The following is a 22441-nucleotide window of genomic DNA, read 5'->3' as shown; positions in this document are numbered from 1 at the left end:
TATTTTATTAAACATTTTTACTGATCTTAATATAAACTTTATGCACATACGAACCTGGCCAGATTGTCCCACTCTTTGGAAACCTGTTCAAACAGCACCTCCACTGCAGCAATACAGTCATGATATTCCTTACTCCTCTGCAGGTCCTCCTCTCTCTGTGTCTGCAGCTTGTTGGCCTGGTGACAGAGCTCCAGCCAGGCATGGCTTAGGCGGTCAAGTTCTGCATGTTCTGGAGAGTCTTGGCCACCAGTCAATCTGCTCACAGTCTCCGTCATCTTGGTGAGGATACTCTGTTTAGACTGCAGTTGCTGGCAGCATTCCTGAATAATAAGGAACATGTCTGATGGTTAACAAAATACCTCCAATCATTTAAACAAATCTCTTTTTAAAATTTTTTCTTTTAATTTTCCAGGTCAGTTGAAGAAAAATCACAGACGGAATAGCATCTGCATTTTCTGCATTGTATGATTAAGCTAAAAAGCAAATGTACAAATAAAACAGTAAAACTTAACACATTCAAACTTGTTGTGCCCTTTAAGACAAGGTAAGAAATATACTCAAATCCTGAATTAGATCTTAAATGTTAAAGCATTAATACAGAATGAAAATATCTATTGTTAAAAAACAGAGCCATCCTCTTGTGCAAAGCAATCAATTGTCATGATGCTGGGATGTACCTTGGCTTGTAACAGCATGTTTTGAGCGATCTTAGTCTCCAGCTCTGCTGGTCTTCTGGAGAGGCTGAGAAGCTGCTGCTCCATGTCTTGAAACAAGCTTGTTAGATCTTGTTTTTGTTCCTTGATTTCTCTCCAGCCCTCTGAAAGCTCCTGCGCACTGGACATCCTTTCCTCTATCTGCACAAATACATCGTTAACCAAACCTTGAAATCCAACCCTTCTTTATTGTTTATTTTTATTTGGATCCCCATTAGCTGCAGCCAACAAGTGCTGCTATTTTTCCTGGGGTCCATTTGTTAAGTACAATAAAACATCTAAACACATATACACATACATACAGACACATAGGCTACACTTAGATATAAACATACATACATCTCAATGCACACTGTCTGAATAAATATGCTGATGAACGTCAGTAAAATATTTCTAGTTGATGCAGTATGCACAATCAGCTTGCAGCAGTACATTACTGTGCATTCAGCACAAGGTAAAAACACTGCTTCATTCATCAGTTGTGAGTTTGATATACTAATTATTAAAAAAGCATGGTTTAGGCAATCCACCCAAACAATAAAACAGTTATTGGTCTTTGCTATAGCTGGCACCCACACCACCCATCGGTTAGAGAATATTCGTTTTGCTTACCAGTCCATCCGTCAGACTTTCATATTGATTTTTTTAATTTTTTTATCAGCATTTTAATTATACAATAATCAATCAGAAATCCAACCTATTACAGCCAGCGACCATGTGCCTACAACATTCGCTTGGAACAGAACTAGCTCACACAGACCAAACACCAGATGGCGCCTTAACACACCCCCTCTCAGAGACCCAGAATTTGACAGTCTTATTAAAAGAGAGTGGGCATCTTTCCTAGACTTGAATGATTCCCCAAAGTCATCTCCGTCTGTTTTATGGGAAACTGGAAAAGCAGATTTAAGAGGCATAAAAATCAAATTTTCCACTTACAAAAGAAAAAACAACAACAGGGGCTTGACAGATAATAAAGCAATTACAATATGTCACTGCTTTCAGCCTGACAGAAGAAACAGAAAGTAAATTAAGAAAATGCAAATTTAAACTAAATTAAAACTTAAATTAAAAAACTCAATTTATGATACATTGGCTTTAACAAGAACATTTCCACCATGACAACAGACCCACTAAATTATTAGCAAATCAACTTAAAACCAGGAAAGAAGTACCACCTCCAGCATAAAAGACCCAACAGGAAAGCCGACCCAGATACTCAAAGATATAAATATTATTTTTAAAGACTTCTATTCAAACTTATACTCAGAGAAAATAAACCAGAAAAACATGAACCCATTTTTTAACAATATCAACCTACCACAGTTAAATGAGGATCAAGTGTAAATGCTGGACTCACTACTAACAGGTAAAGAACTATTAACGGCTCTGAAACTCATTCCAATAATAAATAAACAGGACCTGACGGCTTTCCTGCTGAGTTCTATTAACACTTCTGGTCCATTCTAGCACCTCTATTCAATAGATATATGAAATACAACAGATCTAAAAAAAATATCAAATATATTAACAAAGTTTCAATCTTATTCATTTTAAAACCCAACAAAGATCCAACATTACCAGCTAGTTATCGTCCCACATTTCTTCTTAATGTAGACTTAAAAATCACCACTAAGATCTTTGCTCATAGTTGAAAATATCATTTTTGTTCATCATTCACCCTGATCAGAGTGGTTTCAATAAAGGCAGGCATTCATCCAACAACACATGCAGACTTCTTAGTCTAACAGACTACTCAATGTCACAAAAATCCAAAACCATTAGTCGCACTAGAAGCAGAAAAATAATTTGACAGAGTAAACTGGTCATTTCTCATAGTACACATTACATTACAAAATTTGGCTTAGAGGAATCATTTATTAACTGGATTAGGATTTTATACACCTCTCCATCAGCCATTGTAATCACCAATGAACTAACATCACAGAGCTTCACACAGTACAGGGGGACAAGGCAGGGATGCCACTCTCCCCCTTTCTGTTTACAATCTTCATTGAACCATTAGATACCACAATCTCTTTAAACTCTACAATCAAGGGAATTCAAACATCCAAAACACACCTTAAAATTAGTCTTTATGATGATGATATATTACTATTCCTACCAAAACCCCGATTTTCCTTACAAGGAACTATCAATAACTTCTCCAATATCTCTGAATACTCTATAAACTGGCATAAATCTTTCATTCTTTCATTGTTCCACTGCACCATTATACGTCCGATTGGTGAATTTACCACTTTTCCTCATGGGCTTTTTATTATTATTAACAATGGCCGGAGATGGAGCACAGGAGAGCACGCTAGCATAAAACCCATACATTCCAACACATATATAAATTCTGCTGGGTGGGGTGACCTTGACCAGATACCAACCCAGTGTAGGACACAGGTCGCCCGCTGGACGCACATTTTTATAATGCATCACACTTTTATTCATCTCAGGATGAATAAAGAAATTAATAAAAAAAATAGCACAGAAACTCAAAAATAGGTTAAGTGTGGCATGAGACTAATGGTAGGTGGTTCTTTGGGGTGCTGGGTTGGTGGGGTAGGGGCCCCAGTGTGCCCTGGTTGTTGTGGCATTCATCCTAACTTTCAATACCAGCCTGTCTTCAATGTCCCTTGGCTGTTTGTGTATTTTTTTCCCTCTCTCTCTCTCTCTCTCTCTCCCCTTCTCCTCGTCACATACTTTTGTACGGGGTCCCATGTCATGTATTTTTTTTTCTTTTTGCACTGACTATCACAATAAAAAAAAAATAATAATTTTTAAAAAGCATGGTTCAGCCACTTAAGTTATGTAACATAATTAGGTAAAGTAATACTGACTGTGAGTTTGATCTGCTGAACCTCAGCGGCTGCAACTCTCACAGCATCATCAGACAGGTCGCACACAGAGCACACCAGGTCCAGGTATGTGCTGGCCTGCTCCTGAAGGGCCCTGTAGTGTTTCACCTTTGTGCAAAAAAGTAATTAATATGAAAATATCAGAAAAATAAGCGAATGATCACATTTTTTGCTAAATTGCTGTTACAGTACCTGCTTCAGTGCTTCCTGCAGACCAGATGGTCCCTGGTCATTGAGCTGAAGCTCCTCTTGTACAGTAGAGAGCCAGGTTTGGCACTGCTGGAGAGTGTCCTGATGACTAACATGTTTCTGCAGCTCCCGGTCCAGACTCTGGTAAACCTGTTGGACAAAGAGGTTTGGCCTTAACTAAGCTGATTTGGTCAAAAAAGTAATTTGTTCTTCTATGGAATATTCTAAGAAAGTTTAACATAAACAGTGAGTAAAGAATTATTGTCCTCATTTGTAACTCACACGCTGTGCAGTGCTGCAAATGGCCGAGTAGCTATCTCTGGTTCCCTGATGGTGAGCCTGGACTTGTTGATTGATCTTAGCTTGAACTTGGTCTGTACAGCTGGCAACAAGACCTTCCCCTTTCTGCTTCAAACTGGAGAGACGCTCCTCAAAACTGGCTATTTCCTCCATTATGGCCTTTAAAAATTTACGCAAAGAAAACAGTTAATTCAGAGAAAAGACGGGACTGATTTTTGTCTCTATAATAAAATGGTTGAACAGTCATTGATGTTAAGTGAGTAAACTCTTTTAACATATATTTTACTAATCAGATGCATAAATCTCCCCAAGGCTCATAAGTAATTTCATGTGATAGTGTTGACCTCAACACACAATATTGCAAAAACTGAATATTTGTGGAACACTGGAGCTGAATACCTTGTGTCGAGCAAGTTGCTGAGTAGCCATTTCCATACTACTGGTTTGCATAGAGTCCGAGGTCACCAGTCTACTGGACATATGCAACAGCCACTTCTCAGCTTCTTGCAGTTCACTGTTGTAGTCCTCATGCTCTTTCACCCACTCCACAAGGTTATGAACATGTGTCTGAAACAAACACAAAACAAATTAGAGGTATTTACTATAAATGTGTGACAATCCAATTAGAACAAAATGCAATATAAATCATTTAAATATGTAATATGCTTGTGTTTGCAAAGTTTTCTGCAAATAATAGAATCTATGATTTTGTAATTACTTAAGACTATTGATCCACGGAAAACTCCTTATACAACATCCCAGCAGAATTAGTTTACATACCTTGGCTGCCAAACAGAGGTCATGATAGTCAGCCTGTAGCTTTTTCATGTTTTCACTGATAGTGGGGTCATTAATGGCAATAAGTAGTACCTCTCCTTTCTCAATGACAGATTTCACTGCTGATTCATGAGACTGTACAGTTTGCTGGATCGTCTGCACAGATGATGAAGCAAAATACACATATCATATAATAATAGATGTCTCACTCTGAATGAACTCTAAAGGCAAAAACAATTTACCAATATTAACTTACTTTGTACTTTGCAAGCTGAGCCTTCTTCTGATAGAGTTCAGCTTTAGGCTCAACACTTGATGCTAAAAGGTTCTTGGTCTCCATCACCCACTGAGCCTGGGCCTTGTATTTATCCATAAAGTCTTTAGAGAGTGAAATGCACTTCTCAAGGGAGCTATGCTCTGTGCGCAGAGCTGCCATTAACTCCTCTAGTTGAAAGAGTCGAGTGTCTACTTCTTCCTTGAGCTGCTTTGCTTCAGGCTCTTCCAAGAATGCCATGGCTCGCTCGGTCTTCTCCCTCAGCGTCTTCAGGTAAGTGTGACCCTGCTCCATATCAGCCTGAAGAGCCTGAAATAGTATTATCAACAAATTTGGAACAAATGGCAGATTTATTCATGTGACAGTAAGTTCTGTTGGTATACAGGGCATTATCATTGCATCATAATATATACCTCCAATTTCTTCATTTTTCTTTCCATTGCAAAGCGGTCAACTATATCAACGCTTGCAGCAACAGTACTGAAGTTATTCCGAGCTGTGCTGAGCCAGTCTGAGAAGGTGGTGAAGACACACTGTGCTTCTTCAATGCAAGACACCTCCTCCTGAAGTTGTTTGATTGTCTCCTGCATATTCGAAGCAGAGGACAAAGCAAAGTTGTGGGTAAAGACTCTGCGTAGCCAAAATCATGACAATTTCTTAACAACCCATCAAAATATAGAGTCACAGATTTACAGTATTTATTAAACATAACAGTGTCCTGAAGGAATGCAGTATGTAAATATATACGGTATACACACTATTGTATTTACAGTTATGTTTAATGGTAATGTTATATTCCAGACATTTTTTACCAGTAGATGCAGGAGCAGAGTGTGGTAGCGCGCTGTGATCTGGGTGGCTCTGATACTGATGCGGCTGCTGATGTGCGTCTCATCCAGAACTTGCTGAGCCAAAAGAGTGAGACCTTCCATTTCTTCTTGATAAACAAGAACCTCCTCCTGCCAGCTCTAATAATAAAAGGATTATTACTAATATTAAAATAAAAAAAAAAAACATGAAAAAAATAACTATATACATTTCTACAACAAAGATAAATATTTCCAAGTGCACAGCCTCTGTGTCTAATACTCTAACCTTTATCATCAGCAGCTGAGCATCTTTGGTGGTACGGTCAGACCGTCGATGACTGCGCAGTTGTGCTTTGGTCTCCATGCCTTTCAGCCAACTGTCAAGACGCTGGAACTTCTGCTCCATCTGCCGAAGTTTGGCCAAAGCACTGTTGAGCTGAGCACGGGTGTCAGCCAGCTGAGCTTGGTAGAGCCTCCACTCCTGCTGAAGTGTTTCCAATGCTCTGTCCTCTATCTGAGGCAGACCCCAGGGAGTGACCAGCTCTCGACTGACCAGCAGCATGTTAAGTAAAGCCTGGCCCTCTGTGCAATGAAGCTGCAGTTCCTGTAAATACAAGTATGTGGTTAAATGCTCTCTAAATCTTACATAATCTATCAATTTTTTGCTATCCACTAGTGTTGTCATGACAACATGTCATGCTCACTGACAATGACATTACAACAGTATTAATATGTTTTTAGACCTGCAACTTTTGGAGCGTCTCCTCCAGCATATCAACATCCCCCTCCAGTTGGGTGTAGCAGCCAAGCTTCTCTTGTTCCTGTTCCAACCACTCTTCAAATGCATGAAGCCCCTGCTGATACTCCTGATGGGCTTTCACCAGCTCCTCTGCTTTGCCAACAGCCCTCTGAGGAACAGCAGAAAGATGATACTGAATCAGCTGAAGTCTCAGAGTTTACAGTTTCTTCTTAGATTTCTTTAACATCTGGATTAATATGCAACAACTGGATAGACACAATTATATTTTTAGTCTGTTTTAAGCACTGTGAGGTAATTTCCAGGAATTTGCTCTTAAATAAACCTTACTTGTCTTCTAAAATGCATTTAAAAGTTGAAATGGCCTCTACAAAATTCAATTAAACCTCACATTTACTTATCACAGACTTTAGGACATGCAGTGTTTATGTGAACACTTTTTAAGAAATGTCTTTGTTACAAGTGCTAGAGGTCATACTACTGATGTTAAAACAGGATTGGCACATTTTGTTACGTATTACCATGGCGTTGTCTTTGACAGTGTTATAACGTTCCTGAAGTTCTTGGAGCTCCAGCTGAGTGACGTAGTTCTCTGTGATTCCAGCGCTTTTTGCAGTAATTGTGTCCAGAAGCGTGCTGTGGCTGAGCACTTCCTCATGCAGCAACTGAAACAATCCATTTTGATTAAACTCAAATGTACATGCATTTTGATTTAGTATTTATTATATGAATAATAGTGCACAGAAAAAGAGAATACTGCAGCACCTTTGCTTTGCTCAGATTTGCAGTTTTATCTCTCATCTCTGGGCACTGTTTATCAGTAGGATCAAGACTCTCCTCCACACGCTCAATCCAAGCCACAAACTGGCGTACATCCTCTTGGTAACTGGTCCACTGAGACAGTGAACCCTCCAGTTGACTGTTGATTTTTAAGATGAGAACATTCAGTCAGTCAGTTTATAGCAAATATATAAAACAGGACTGGAGACAAAAATAGAACTAGTCACAGTTTAAAGATGTGTAAAAGTTTTTGTAATTATAGAAACATAATTTTGTGGAAAAAGCTGTGCTATGAAGCAGTCAAAAGATTTTAGAAGCTGATAATTGTGGTAGAGAACAAACCTTTTGCAAAGAATAGAAGCAGAAAGCAGGGCATCCCATGAGTCTTTTAGTTCCTGTATTTGTTTTTGAACAACCGGCACTCCCTCAGCTGAAGTGTTTCTCTGAACGGACTCTCCTCTTGTGATCAGCATCTTCAGCTGGATCTCCTTCTCTTGACGAGCAGTCAGCAAAGCCTGGTACAACAATCCCCCATTTGCATTCATTACAGTCATATAGTTGGTATTCACTGTGGTATTTTGAAAACTAAAAGTGACTTTCTATACCTCTAGCTTGATCATCCTACTATCAAGAACATTTTTGTCAGCGGTGGGGGTGCAGTAGGTCTGCAGCATGTGGCTGGTGTCAGCCACCCAGTTTTGAAGCTCCTTTAGCCCTTGGGAGAAAAGCTGGTGCTCAGTGACAATCCGATCAATCCGGGATGCCTTTTCCTACAAAGCCATAAAGCACCACAAAAAAAAAAATATAAATAAATAAATAAAATAAAATAAAATAAAATAAAATAAAACTCATCTTATAGGTTCTTAGAGGTAAAATCCACAGTAAACAGTATGCAGTCTCATCAATATTTCACAAACAACAGACATTAAGAGAGTTAGTTGTATATTCTCTATGACTCACATAAACAAAAGACAGAAATTAGTGTTTAACGATGAGTTAGTACCTTCACTGGATATGATCTTTAAAATAATATTAAGAGCTCCATCCAGTCTAGTGCCTCTTTGTCCGCTCCAGTTTTAACCCCACAAAAGCCCCAGTGCACAGGCAGTTTTGTAGGTGTTACTTTACCTTGGTCAGGTTGGTTAAAGCTAGGTACTGAGCAGAGAGTTGCGAGACACGGTGCACAAAGCCCTTGCCGGCCGAGTGTTCGTCCCACAACAGCTGGGCCTTCTCTTTCAGCTTGTTCAGCTGAATCTCGTAAGAGGCTAACTCCTCAAGCACAGACTGGAAGAGCACAAGCAGGTTATCAAAGAGGCATGCAAGCTAACAGATATATAGGACAGTTAAATTCAGACTCAGAGCAGCGTGTTAGAGATGAGAACATGATGAAAATCAAAGCGAATGAGGCATCTGGCCAGCGTTACATTCAGTAAAGCTTGATGGTCACGACATGCAGTCAAGCCAAACAATACATACAGTCTAAAAGCACAGTAACTTAGGCAGCTACATCAAAGATTTATTCATATGATAGTAAACATTAGGCAGACATGTAAGTAAGCAAAGATAAGTAGAAAGTACTGACAGCAAAAGCGCATGGCGGTGCTTCTTGAGTGAAGATTAGCAGTGCTAAATTTTTATAACTAAACTGGAATAATGAGCTTCTTCAATGTGGGAGCAGTTTGGTTTACAACCAAGCACTGAATGGTTGTTGCACGTGAACATGATGGCTTTGTTCCCAGCCTGGTGGATATTGGACATTATTACCTGTAGCTTATGAAGCTCGAGCTTTTTGGCTGTGAGATCATGAAGTCTTGTGCTGCTCTCCTGGACAGCCAGCTCTGTGGCATTCAAGCACTCCTGAAGAGGCTCTGCACTTGCCTCAAAATCCTTCATCTGAGAAAGAAGGTTCTAAAATAAAAAGAAAAGTGATGTGATCTGTTATTGATATATTGCTCATTAAAACACTGCAAGTTTTATAGAATAAAATGCAGGAAGCCACGGCAGTGAGAAGCTACATTTAAATGCTTACTTGCAGATTTGTCTCTCTGTGGTGAAGATTAGTCATAATGTTTTTCCAGTCTTCTTTGGCAGTGTTCATTTTAGCCCGGATTGCATCGGTTTTGTCTTTAGCTGCGATATTACAGACAAGCTCCCCATTCACAACAACAGCATTCACCTTTGATTGACCTTGCTCTTTGTCACTAAGAAACTCCTAAATAATGACAGAAAAGAGATGAAATTATCTCTCAAACATGTAATAAAACTGAGTACTTTGGTAATTTGGTAGCATTCAATTCCTACCCCTGTTTTAATATTAAGTTAATAATTACACACAGACAAGGTTTTGAATATCAAAACCTAATTTTATTATTGGTAGGCAGTGCTCCTTAGTAATGAAATCAGTTGTCTCATCTTTATAAGTGTCTGACTGTTATGTGATCTTTGACAAGAGTGACACACCTGGATTTTTTGCAAACTACAGGAAGCCTCATTGACATTTTGAGGGACATCAAAGCACTTGGCCGTGTTGATTTTGGCATTGACCAACCATTGCTGAAACTCTCTGAAGGCTGAGCGGAAGCCCTGTACCAGCAGCTTTTCTTTGCTCTGACACTCCCTGGATGCTTGGAGACTCAGACTGAGAACAAGTGAGATAGAAACAGATTTCTCTCTGTGATCATGTAATTTAGCATACAGCCCTGTTTGATGCACCAAATACGTACAACAAGCCAAACAATGATTGTGTCCTTTGTAATCATTTGACAAGTAGACGGCACAAAATTGGAAATTCCTTCACAGAGAATATGATGGAGATGGGTTTTCTTAAATAAGTTTGTCTCTAACAAAAGCAAAAGTGGTAAAAAAAAAGAAACCATAGACAGAAAAATAAATCATTAATCTCAGAAGTAGTGAAATTTAACTTGAGTACTATTATAAGCTTATTCAATGTCATTTAAGTGATAACACAAGTGCTACAATTTCCTTACATGAAACGTTACAAAGACTCTGAAGAAAATATGAACATAGACTAAACAGTGTTCATTTATAAACAATTACTACCAGTTACCACTTTTACATTTTCCTTACCAGTTGTAGTCCTTAATAAGAGCAGAAACTCTCTCTGACTGTGACCCCATTTCTCGGGAGAATCGACACAGATCGTTGAGTTGAGTCTTTAGACTATCAGAAATCGCCTCAGCTTTGACAAGATCTTCTAAAGTGTCCTGCATGGAAAACAAAAGGTGATAAGAACTACAAACATGAATAAACTCTTGTCTTATGCATGCTTTGATCATGTAGTTACCAATTAGTGTTGAACCTAAACTAAGTTGAGACTTGCCTTTGCTATCTGCCAGCCTTTAACAGCCTCCTCTCCATCATTTTTTCCCTCTGCTTGGGCCAAATGTAATCGCCAGTCCTGCAGCTGACGACTGAAGTCTTGCAGGTCCTGCTCCAGCTGTGCCGATAAACTGTTAAACTCTTGTTCTGAGCTGGATATCTGTGAGAATGTGGTCTCCAGACCGGCACGTGTCTGCAATGCTCCACGTTCCCACTGCTCCCACGATGACAACAGAGCTGCTTCCTCCCGCTCCAAAGCCTCATAACCACCTGAGCCTGTGTGATCTCTTGCCACTGCCCCACATCTTTGAACACGGTTCAGCCTCTCTCTGCCTCGCTGTTTAGAGTCAAGCAGCTCCTGGAAAGAAAATCAGCAATATTTTTTTATATCAGGAATTTTTCTACAGCTTAGAGACTATAGTTATATATAAATGGGAGAGGTCCATGGCTTACCATGAAGTCATAAGCAACTTTTTCCTGAAGTGCATTTAGAATTTCCTTACCTGTACTTTGGAGAGTTTTCTCTTGATGTTGACTGAGTCTCCTGACAAGTCAGACCAGCGCTGGAGTTCCTCTTTTGCAGAAATGAGCCAATCATTGAAGTCTCTCACAGCATCAAGGTACTGCTCATGTTCTGATACAATGTTTTGCATTGACTGCACTTTACCCTTTGGAAAAGAAAGACATAGCAAATGTAATCTATCAGATAAGAAGGAGTTATTATCTAAATATGAATGACCTGAATGACATCTGTAATTATTTAATTACATAATATAGTTTAAGTGGCTTTATATCATAATGTTAACATTCTGCATCAGATAACTTGTATTGATTTGGGCAAGAGTTTGGCTTCTTAAACTACTGAACATAAAAAGGGTAAAATTCTTCTAAATGTTATGGAAGAGTTATTTTATCCACTCATGTAGTTTATTTATGCCTGTTCTTACTTCCCCACATAAATTATATAGAATTTAGACATCTGCAAGTACTATACTTTGTATGCTCGAATTCAAATTACCTTGACAACAGCTGAGATATCAGCAAAGTGTGCGTTGAGCTCTGCCCTCGACTCCGGTCCGAATGTTTGATCACCGGTTTTTTCATGCATTTCCACTGCTTTGTCCATTAGGCGTGACAGAGCTGTTGCGTGAGCGTCCACATCTGCCTGGATGGCCCTTAGTCGCTCAAGTAATGCAGATTTTTCTTTGAGCCCTGGTTGCTGAGGCAGAGTCATCCCCATCTCTTGTTCCACTGACTCCATCCACTGCTGGAGTTGGTTCTTATTTTCCTGAAAGTTGGTCCACTGGGCCACTGTCCATTCCAGACGACTGTAAATCATAGCAAGATATTAATAAGGTATATAGAATTGTGCATAATATAATAAATACAATTTACCCCCAACAAGTTATTTACCTGTGGCAACTCATAGCAGCCATCAGCATATTGGCCCATGCATCCTTCAGGTTCTGGAGCTGTAAACAAATTGTTTCTTGTCCCTCCATTCTGTTGTGCTTTAGTACCTGTTCTCCTTTTCCTACTGCCATGTTGAGCTTCACCTCACCCTCTCCCTTCATTAGCAGGATATCCTTAAGGAAAACATAAAAGAAATTACTTCCTTGATACTACAGAAAACAAAGCAAACACAAAAATTGTACAGCTGGGCATTACTTACTGACCTGTACAAGACCTAGTCTTTTTTCCAGAGTTTCTTTATTGCCAATCGTGCTGTTGAGTGAGGCCAGGCGCTCCTGCACACCATTAAGCCAGCCCCAAGTAGTCTGCAGTGTCTCTTCAAAAGCTTGTTGCTCCTGTAAAGTGAGTTGGCAGCTGCGCAGCCTCTCCCTCACACGCCTCAACAAGGCTTGGTGCTGTGACTGCAGCTGAGCTGAAATTCTTGTCTCACTTCCATCTCCTCGCCCACCCTCATTTAACGCCTGACCCTCCTGGCAAAGACGTTCAAAAGAATCCCTGTATGTAAAGAAGAACCATGTGTAACTTTGATAATTGTTAACATTCATTAGGAGTCTTTGGAGACATTTAATAATATAATAAAACATATTCTAACACCTATTTCCTTTTTCTAGTCGTACACAGATTACGACAGAAGTACCTTTCTTTGAGCACTTCCTGCTGGTATTCCTCCACTTGCTCAAGCGCAGCTTTTTCAGGCCTACGCTGTTTGGCTTCAAGCAGATCTGTGGTCATTCTGTTTTCCATATGTTCCAACCACCATCTGAGCTTCTTAAGGCGACCCTCAAACCTACAGGAGATTTATAAACCCTTTCTTACAAATGGGGAGTCTATAAAGAGTATTATACAGCTAGGTCCTGTGGGTCTCTTACCCCTTCATGAGAGAAGCACTATCCTCCAGAATCTGTTGGTTCTGTCTGCAATGCTCCACAAAGCTATCCCAGTCCTGCTGGATGGAGGAAAGGTGCTGCTGGACCTGCCCAGCGCTGGCTTTTGGAAGATGAAGCAGGAGCTTCCCTCCTTCCTCACATACCTGAGTAAGACGAACCTCACCCTCCTCCACACGATCCATGGCACCCTAACAGATAATTCACATCACCGTTAGTTTTGTATTTACAACTCCTGCAAATTGGAGAAGATTCTTCTCTTCCCATCAAAGTCTGAGCTATATTGAAAACACGAACTGACTGTTTATGCAGACAACATTACCTTCAGTTTCTGTAGTTTACGTTCCACGATTTGAGTGTCTCCTGATCGGTCGGAGCATTCTTTCACTATCTCCCTTTGTTCTGAAAGCCAGCGATGGAACTCCTGGACTAGATCTAAAGATCCATTTAAAACAAAAACAATTAATATCTAAACTAAACTTAGACAGAATCCAACTCAGCAGAACACATTTCTTATTTTTCCAGAGCAGAATGGTTAATTTTTTTAGGCTACTACATTCGAAGACTATGTATTCTTCTTAAAAAGTTATTTCTTTACATTCTATTTAATAAGACTTCTTACCATTGAACTGCTGCTGAAGGCAGTTCTGCAGAGAGATCAGCGTCCTTGCAGAAAGCTGGTTCACAGACTCATAAGTCTTGATGAGGTCAGTGAGAGATGAGCCCAAACCAGCCAGCTCTTCAGACGGATATTTTCTACACAGGTTATTAAGGCTTTCCCTGGTGGAATCAATACTCCCCTGCTGATTTTGAAGCTCTTTTTGAAGGTCCTACCAAACAGGTTCAGAAATACAATTTAGTTTATCAGCTTATGAAGTCTTCTCTTTCCTAAGAAAAGGTCTCCACATCTTCCTGTCTGCAACGCCAAAAACGCATAAACCATCATTAAACTGTTCAGTCCCAGAGACTTTCTGCAGTTCACAGATTTTTATCCCATTTTATGCACAAGCTTTAAATATTTTCTGGCCATTTTGTAGGCTTCACCTTCACTCTGCAGATGTCCTCAGGATCAGATCCAGTTGGAGAAGACACCAAAGAATCTTCCATACTTTTTAGCCATGCAGACATCTGTGAGATATAGTCCTCCAGCTGTTTTCTTTGAGAGCTGAAGTCTTTGAGGCTTCCTCTGGCCTGCTCATGTAGCTTCTGAACACTGCTGATTTTCTTCCGTAAGTCACTGTCCAACACCTGATACAAGTAAAATATGGGTTCTTGAGCATTTTGTGTGTCTGTGTGTGTGTAAAATGTGAAACAACTGTTAAGAAAAACAGACAATGAGATTATAATTATTATAAGTACCTGTAATTTAGCAGGAATTTCTTGACTTTGACTGCACTTCTTAAGGTCTGACACTTTGCTTTGCAGGGTTTCAAGTTTCTGTTCCTTCTCAGTCATCTCTGCCTGTGGTTGTGTCAAATAAGAATTGTATGTATTACATCATTTCTGGGACTCATTTCTGATCATTTTTGGTAATTTGTCACATACAGAACTGTGTAGGTATGGTTTTAATTTGGTTGCAGGTATAAGCATCTTTGTTAAGTGATTCTTAAGGTATGTTTGCCTACACTAGGGATCGTCAACTCTGGTCCTTGAGGGCCAGTATCATGCAGGTACTGGATGCTTCCCTACCGCAACACCTGATTTTGACAAAATGGGTCTCCAACAGCTTTTTGTCAAGTTCTGCACAAGTCATTTGAATCAGTGTGTTGCTGCAGGGACACATACAATAGCTGGAGGATACCAGCCCTTGAGGACCAAAGATGGTGATCCCTGGCCTACACACTTAACATGTTAAATTCATATCAGCTAGTGGTTAATCCTCCAAATTAGTGTAAAACAATACACAACTCAGATGTCCATAACATCAGAAATATTACTGTACCTGTAACATTGAAAGCCTTGCTGACACCTTCTGACTGTTGCTGAAATTGCTCAGGCTTTCATTTAGTTCAATCACACAGCTGCTTGTCCAGCTCTCGATGTCCTCATTTATTTTCCGCACATCATCCCACAGTCCCAAACTCTGGTTCAGGCGCTCAATGTTGTCATCTATCCTCTCAGACAACTGGGGATGGATTATATCAGTCATTAAAGATCACTGTCTGTTGTACATCTTGCAAAGCTTTCATATTTAATATTGGGCAGTAATGCTGGTGCCTATAGTATAGACTGAAAAGCTTTGTGTTAATGGATGCTTTGAAAGTATTTCTGACATCTTAATGTGCACCAAATGCATGTCTACAGCATTTTGTTGCCACTTGGTGGAAGTAAAAACATATGTGGACCAGTCATTTGAGCTGCTTTTAGATATACCAATGCTGGACCTTTCACTTTGCTCTGCTTTGAACAATACAAACGTCAAAATGGACATACTTTGCAGTGAAATGAAACTAAATGCAGTTTATATTTGTTATACAGAAGTGAACCAAACACTACATCGGTAAAAATTTCCACTGGTGCTGCTTAAAGAAAATATTAAATCATTTAATTTACAACCCAAACCTAAATGACTTTCTCCAAATACCTGTTAAGCCCTTCGTCAAAATCCAAAATGTTAGCAGCACATCACATTAATAAATAATTATCCAACAAATTCTTCAACTCAAACTTACATCAAGCCATTGATCAACAACTGAGTCCATGTCCTTCTTTATGATTTCACTGTCACACTCAGGGATCTTCTTCAGTTCAGTCACCAGCTGTTTTCCTTTGCCAGAAAACTGATCCAATTCATGCTGCTTTTCAGCCATCTCTACCTTCACTGATTCATGCTACAAAAAGGATGGAGAAAACAAACCTTTTCATAAGTCAGGCATAACAAGAGGTACAATGGGTAAGAAAAAGTTTAGTGACAAGAAGGTAAAATGAGGCACACCCTCAAAAAGAGCAAGACAATAAATCTTTTCAGACCTTGGTTAGTGACCTCCTGCTTTCCTCATGATCCTTCAAAACTGAGCTTATCTCAACCAAAGGTTCAGCACTCTCTATAATGCTGCTTATGGAAGTTTTCAGGTTTTGGTATTCTCTCATAAGCTCAGCAAGGACATTACACTGTTCCTGCCTGATACAGAAAGCAAAGAAATGAGTGATACAAACATATCTAAATTTCAGAATTTTATGCACAATAACTTTCATAATAGGAAAATCCATTTAAAAACAATTAATCATGGCCTGTAGTACTTCTCTGTAATGAGTCTCTTGGTGTCCTCCCACGTTGTCTCTAACAAGCTAATTTCCCTCAACACCTCCCCGGCTAACTCTGCATCCCTCTGGGCCAGCTGTTTGCCCTTATCCCTCAGCCACTGCTCTTCATGCTGGTGTGATTGCAGCTCATCCTCCAGCTGATTGAAGAACCGAAGTCTGGCAAACAAAGGGATAATAAGTTGTTGTAGCAGCTTTTTCACATTCAGTTACGGCACTAGCATATATTGGAAACAGCTTAGATAACACCTTTTGAACATAATTTGTCTGAATAAATCAAAGAACAATTTTGGTGTACTGTACCGAAGCTGGAGCGTATGAAGACTGGGCTCTTTAAAGGTCTGGTGGTCAGCTTTTTCCTCAACGTCCTCCACTGATTTAAGCAGCTGTTCTTTTCGCTGTCGAAATGAAGTCCAAAGAGCCCCCAGAGCCTCTGCTTCACTTTGCTTAGAACCAAGCAGGTTTCTCACTGTATCCAACTCACCACTGAGTGAATCAGCAAGCATGCGGCATGACTTACGAGAACCCTCATCAACACCAATGTGGAGATGACCTTTGCAGAGACTACTGTCCAGATTGATGGCAAGAGTCTCGAGCTGGCTTATGTCTGGAACGATAGTGGCTAGCTCTTGCTGCAGCTCCTCTACCCTTGCACGGTCCCAGCTCCCAGCGCTCTCCACAGTCTGTCTCAGACCTCGCAACACTCCTGCCGCCATGTTGTGGGTCTGCAAAAAAGCTTCAAACCTTTCCAGGCACTCTAACTGAAGCTCAGCTAAGTGCTGGGCCTCCAGGTAAGGCTGCAAGCAGCTGTCTGCTCTGTTGCGGAGGAGCTGAGCATCAGCAGGCTCACAGAACTGACAGAGCTTCTCGGCCTGCTGCTCCAAGTTCTGTTTCACACTGGACTGCCTCTGTAGCGCAACCTGGGCCTCCTGTCAAAGGTAAGTTATAAAGGATTTATCATTTAAAGCAAATCCCTCTCCCTGCTGAGTCTGAGTGGTCATCGAGAAAAGGGGTAACATAGATAGACATGTCAAAATTCTGCCTGACTCTTACCTTTACTTGTGTTGTAGAAGACTGCAGGTTGTTTATGTTGATTTGAGAAATTGAGTGTAAGTTGGAGAGCAAGTTTTCACTCCACTGGGAGAATTTAAGAAGTGCCTGGTCAAATTGCTCCACCAGTGAAAGGTGGCTCTGGAGCTCCGTGATTCTGGGGGAGAAAGTGACTCCATAATAACTTTACAATTCAGTCAGTGCAAGATCATTTTGATTAACACTTGAATTATGTTTGTAACTGCATTTCATGACAGCAATCCAGTGTATTTATCAGACCCTCTAAATAAATAAATACGTTAATATAAATCTAATTATTAGCTATTAATCAAATTATTCAGCTTTTTGTAAAGTAACTGGTTTTGTCTTGGTGGAGCGGTGTTCCTTATTTCTTTAAATAGTATAGTTATATTTGAAAAGCACATTGACTTCATTAAGAAGGCAAGCACTTGTGTGTGTTTGACTTGTGTAAAAGAATTAAAATATATATTTTCTGCATTACTATACCTTTGAGGAAGAACTTCATGCTGGACAAGAAGTCTTTCCTGCATATTTTGAAGCTCATCTTTTAGCTGAATGACTCTCTCCTCGGGTGCCGTGGGATACAACAATGTTTCCAGAGACACTAATTCAGCACAATCCCTCTGAAGTGACTGGACCTCAGGCTGCAAGGCCTGAAAGAAAAACCAAGAGTCCATTGTACTTATAAAAACATTAATCAATATACCATTTATTGTATGATTAATAACTAGTTCAGTATATCAAACCTGCAGCTCCTGAATCTCAGTCCGTAGCTTGGCTTTATCAGCTGATAGGCACTGACTCTCAGGTCTGGATGCAGATTCGCTTCTTTCCAGGCAGGAGGCGAAGTTTGATATCTGTTTCTCATACCTGATAAATATTAGAAATAACTGAAAGGTCTAATGTCTTTTCAGGTTAAATCTAATGTCAAATTTAACTAGAAGCTTTTTTCACTTTACACACTTTCAAAATCCCAACTATTTCTTTTAAATTTTACATCACGTTGAAAAGTCTTACTTTTGCCACAGAGAAAGCAGGTTTTCCAAAGTGCTCTGTTTGTCCTTTGCTTCATGGATGGTCTGTTCATAGCTGACGTTTAGCTCTGTCACAGTCCTCACTGCTTGCTCCTTGTCACTGAGCCGTCTGGCACTAGCTGACAGCGACAGCAAGGTTCCCTTCAGCTGCTCCAGACACTGACAGGCATCCTGAGTAAGAATAATGCATGACAGTGACCTTCATGCACCACCTGTGAACTGACTCACTGGCTTTGTGGTTCCCTCATGAGACCAACCATGAAAATTATGATAACATTTTTACATATAAAGAAATGAGAAGAACTGAATACCATGTGGCTTTGAAGGGTTTTGTAGGTCTCTGAAGATGAAGTGCACGATTTATCAGGATGCTCCAGCTTTGTTTGAAATTCATTAAGAGACGCTTGTACCTGAAAGACAGTCAGAATTCAAACAATCTAAATGTCCATAGCCACCCTAGATCTTACACTGTAGCAGAGCCAGTTAGTGGATTTACCTCCTCCAAGCTCATTTTGAACTTCTGCTGGTGAGAGCAGCGTTCCTCGAGCTGCCCATCAAGCTGCTGAACACTTTCCTTCAGTTCCTCCCAGTACCTGCCGATTTGGGTCAGACGGGCCTTGATGCGAGCTGCCTCACCCGAAGACACAAACTGAACCAGCGCTTGCGAGTCTGCCTCTAGCTGAGACAAGACCTCAGCTTGATCTTGAAGTTCTGACCCAACAGCCTGGACATGTATAAACAAGCAAATTAATAATGTAGTCAGGGGAAGCCTGGAATAGATCCAACAACTTTTTGGTTTGGCTCTTCCCCCTGAGTTGCAGCTGCCTATCAATAACCAAAGCCTTTATACCTTTTTCACATATGCAGTAGAAATCCACAAGGCTTGCATGTGTTGGGACTATGATCAAACATGTCTGAGTTCTATGCTCTGAGGTTTCACTTCCTATTTTTTATAAAGTATGACTGCTCGAGTGAGTCAAAGACATAACTGTTCAACAAAAACCACAGATTGCATGAAAACTTCCTCCTCTTTGCTTGTGTTCAAGACAGATGATGGTGTCAAATCCAGAGCTAGCCTGTGAGCATGTGGGGGAAACACCTTATTGATTTTATGTGTGGCTATCTGGTTTTGTGGTTGATACCTGGTGACTAAGTGTAAGAGGAATGTAGCTTCATAATGAACAGAACTGTACCTTCACTTTTTGGATTTGTTCTTCAAGAGGCAAAGTGCAAGATTTGGTTTCATCCAGCTCCTTTTCCTTTTCAGATATCCACAAGGAGAAGGCTTCAAATCCAGCACCAAAGAGGTCCCATTGATCCTTCATTTCTTCTAGAGTCTTGACACTTGGGTAAAGCAGTAAAATGATAAATTACCAAAGAAATCATGTATTAAAGATGGTTTTCTGAACAGTAATATATGAGGTGGCAGATAATTGGAAATACAGGAGCACATGTGGGTGTTTGAGACCATGTCTGATGATTTATCATAGAAAAACTACTCTTAACCTTGAAATATGCCTGTGTTATAATATAAATGTTTATTTTGTAGTCAGTTTATTTATTAGCAAAACACTGGCTGAATCTCCTCAACGGTTTTGAGTACAGTAAATTAAATCTAACACATCATCTTACTCTTTTTTCAGTCCAGTCTCTACTTTATCCACTTGCTCACTGAGAGAACGAGCTTGTTGTGTAAGAAGAGTTTTGTTCTTTGGACCAAGCTGGATTTCTGTTGCTCGCTTCAGTAAGGTGTTCATATGTAAAGCTTCTGCTTCACACTGCTTCAACAGCACCTGTTTGCAAAAAGGTACAATTATGATTATTTTTTTAACAAATTTATCTAATATGCATTGTTAGTGTGAATGTGAAGCATCAGTCACAGAATATTCTTGTAACTTTTTCTTCTTCCACTATTAAAAACTTTACTTACTCTTGCCTGGTCTAGTTCAACTGCCAGGCTCTCTGGACTGCTGAAGTTCAGGTCTCTCTCCAACGTGGTGCGGGCTTTGTTGACAAACTCACGCACTGCCTCCTGCTGGCTGTCAAATTCCTGCCAGGCTGCCAGTGTGACCTGGGGATGACAAAAAATTTAACTTTATTTCAAGGGACATTATCTTATTTATAAAACCAACATGGGCAGTCGGGTGCTAACAGTATTCTATGTTTCTTTATCAAACTGTCAAACTATTTATTGCTTGTATAACACTTTTCCACAATTACTAGTACTTGAATGTGGTATAAATGAAAAATAATTATTATCAAACAGTAAAAATGCCAAATAATGATGGCTTTTTAAAAACAAATGAAAATAGTGCCACACCAGCTCATCTCACACCACCATGGATAAAGAGCAGACCACAGACATTGTAAGCTCTTTAGCAGGAAGATGAGGAAGCATTTTGGGGGAAGTGGCACAACTATATCGTGTAAGTGCTTCAACCTACTGGATCCAAGAATCTGAGTGTGTGTCTGTGCACTTCACCAGAATCTTTAACCGGGACCGCTAGTACAACCCAGTCCAATAAAGTTTCCATTTGAGGACTACCACCTCTGTCTAGTCAGCATTTTACAGCACTTCTGAAGTAAGATAAGCCTGTTAAATTATTTAAGTACCATCATGTTAAATAAACAAAGTCCATGTATGGGAAAACCTTACTAACCATACATCATTTATTCAGAGTATTTACACAAATCCAGCATCTACAAACCCTTATTTCTCAACAGGTTTTTCTTCCTTTGTGGACAACACATAATAATCAATCAAAGTGCTGTAAAATTTCTAAAGACTTCTGCAGGACATCTTCAGACAGATTTGAGTTAAAAACAAAAACTATACAAAAAGATCTCAAAACACATATGATGGAATTCAGCAAACATGTAAGGAACAAACATAAAAACACCAGATCTGATGACAGATTTTTACTACAACTGAACACCATTACAAAGTAAAGAGTGCATATTTTGAAAAAAATTAAATATAAAAAAAAATGTCTCAACTGATGACCTCAGCTAATTCTAATCTTTTACTGAAATAACGTTATCCTTAAAAGCACAGTGGCTGAGGCAAAGAAGGAATGAATCCACTGCTTGTGCCATAATTTAATCACTCAACTGGTCATGAGATGAAGTGTCTCGGGATTAAACCCAGATCCCGACAGTAATTTGCCATCATATGCTCATTCCACAGGAATTAATCATGAAACTATGTCACAAAAAATAATAACAGGAAAACTACTGACCAAAAACAGCAAGAGGAGAAGGACTTGCTTTTTTGACTTGGTTAATATTTATTCAGAGAGCTAATTTTAATCCACGGTGAAATATCATCTCTCCCACTGTATTATATGTTTCCACAATCAGTTGCTCACCTCGAGGCTTTGCTCCTGCGAATCCATATTCTGTTCCATTTTGCTGACTGTGTTCTCTAAACTCTGCAGATCCTGCTGCAGAGTCTCTCCCAGTCCCTCCTCTGTCTGGAGTTGTTGGCCTCTGGTGATCAGCTGCTGGACATCCTTTCTCTTTAGCTTCAGGCGTTTTAAGTGTTGCTTTGTGCAAGAAGGACAGATGGGGCTTAAATCCTTTTAACTTTACATAAATCCAAATCAACTCTGTTATCGTTCATTTTATGTTGTACAATACCTGGTGAACAAGTAGCAGTTGTTGGGCCTCTCTGGCTGTGGAACAGTCCAGTATTTTGGTGACCTCAGACTGTGCCTCTTTCTGCCCCTGAACAAGGTCGTCTAAAGTAGTTTGTACCTCTTCTCTGAATTGCACACAGTCTCCCACAGCCAGTACCATCTTCTCAGCCTTACATCAGGTAATACAGGGAAAAAAACAAGCACAATATTTATCATTGATACATAATTCTGCAAGAAGAATATCACTCAGAACTTGAAATATAATTTGTTATGCT

The 22441-nt window shown here is 39.8% G+C and overlaps 2 protein-coding genes across 2 annotated transcripts in view; both read right to left on the bottom strand.

Annotated features, from left to right (window-relative positions):
- The window catches only part of LOC121631461 (nesprin-1-like), a 50480-nt gene extending 33326 nt beyond the window's left edge, over window positions 1-17154 (bottom strand). Inside the window, exons 1-37 of the mRNA XM_041972379.1 lie at window positions 16727-17154; window positions 16403-16582; window positions 16133-16283; window positions 15835-15993; window positions 15105-15287; window positions 14522-14623; window positions 14207-14410; window positions 13785-13992; window positions 13485-13597; window positions 13148-13353; window positions 12916-13065; window positions 12482-12773; window positions 12219-12391; window positions 11824-12133; window positions 11309-11473; window positions 10807-11163; window positions 10554-10690; window positions 9927-10104; window positions 9496-9678; window positions 9231-9374; window positions 8595-8750; window positions 8072-8236; window positions 7809-7981; window positions 7452-7605; window positions 7208-7351; window positions 6673-6837; window positions 6216-6533; window positions 5933-6088; window positions 5534-5704; window positions 5103-5429; window positions 4850-5002; window positions 4469-4636; window positions 4052-4228; window positions 3773-3919; window positions 3563-3688; window positions 678-854; window positions 55-320 (exon numbers count right to left, since the gene is read on the bottom strand). Of these exons, the coding sequence (XP_041828313.1) occupies window positions 55-320; window positions 678-854; window positions 3563-3688; window positions 3773-3919; window positions 4052-4228; window positions 4469-4636; window positions 4850-5002; window positions 5103-5429; window positions 5534-5704; window positions 5933-6088; window positions 6216-6533; window positions 6673-6837; window positions 7208-7351; window positions 7452-7605; window positions 7809-7981; window positions 8072-8236; window positions 8595-8750; window positions 9231-9374; window positions 9496-9678; window positions 9927-10104; window positions 10554-10690; window positions 10807-11163; window positions 11309-11473; window positions 11824-12133; window positions 12219-12391; window positions 12482-12773; window positions 12916-13065; window positions 13148-13353; window positions 13485-13597; window positions 13785-13992; window positions 14207-14410; window positions 14522-14623; window positions 15105-15287; window positions 15835-15993; window positions 16133-16283; window positions 16403-16582; window positions 16727-17139 (7151 nt within the window). The 5' untranslated portion in view covers window positions 17140-17154. The remainder of the gene's footprint in view (window positions 1-54; window positions 321-677; window positions 855-3562; window positions 3689-3772; window positions 3920-4051; window positions 4229-4468; window positions 4637-4849; window positions 5003-5102; window positions 5430-5533; window positions 5705-5932; window positions 6089-6215; window positions 6534-6672; window positions 6838-7207; window positions 7352-7451; window positions 7606-7808; window positions 7982-8071; window positions 8237-8594; window positions 8751-9230; window positions 9375-9495; window positions 9679-9926; window positions 10105-10553; window positions 10691-10806; window positions 11164-11308; window positions 11474-11823; window positions 12134-12218; window positions 12392-12481; window positions 12774-12915; window positions 13066-13147; window positions 13354-13484; window positions 13598-13784; window positions 13993-14206; window positions 14411-14521; window positions 14624-15104; window positions 15288-15834; window positions 15994-16132; window positions 16284-16402; window positions 16583-16726) is intronic.
- Window positions 17155-17269: 115 nt separating this feature from the next.
- LOC121631630 (nesprin-1-like) overlaps window positions 17270-22441 on the bottom strand; it is a 29398-nt gene continuing 24226 nt past the window's right edge. The window contains exons 28-39 of the mRNA XM_041972635.1: window positions 22168-22335; window positions 21897-22073; window positions 20459-20599; window positions 20161-20321; window positions 19722-19872; window positions 19025-19252; window positions 18840-18938; window positions 18512-18699; window positions 18241-18364; window positions 17981-18147; window positions 17557-17630; window positions 17270-17352 (exon numbers count right to left, since the gene is read on the bottom strand). Coding sequence (XP_041828569.1) covers window positions 17270-17352; window positions 17557-17630; window positions 17981-18147; window positions 18241-18364; window positions 18512-18699; window positions 18840-18938; window positions 19025-19252; window positions 19722-19872; window positions 20161-20321; window positions 20459-20599; window positions 21897-22073; window positions 22168-22335 — 1761 coding nt within the window. The remainder of the gene's footprint in view (window positions 17353-17556; window positions 17631-17980; window positions 18148-18240; window positions 18365-18511; window positions 18700-18839; window positions 18939-19024; window positions 19253-19721; window positions 19873-20160; window positions 20322-20458; window positions 20600-21896; window positions 22074-22167; window positions 22336-22441) is intronic.

This window comes from Melanotaenia boesemani, chromosome 20 (assembly GCF_017639745.1).
Source record: "Melanotaenia boesemani isolate fMelBoe1 chromosome 20, fMelBoe1.pri, whole genome shotgun sequence".
Lineage (NCBI taxonomy): Eukaryota > Metazoa > Chordata > Actinopteri > Atheriniformes > Melanotaeniidae > Melanotaenia > Melanotaenia boesemani.
This window is presented reverse-complemented; position numbering and strand designations above follow the sequence as displayed.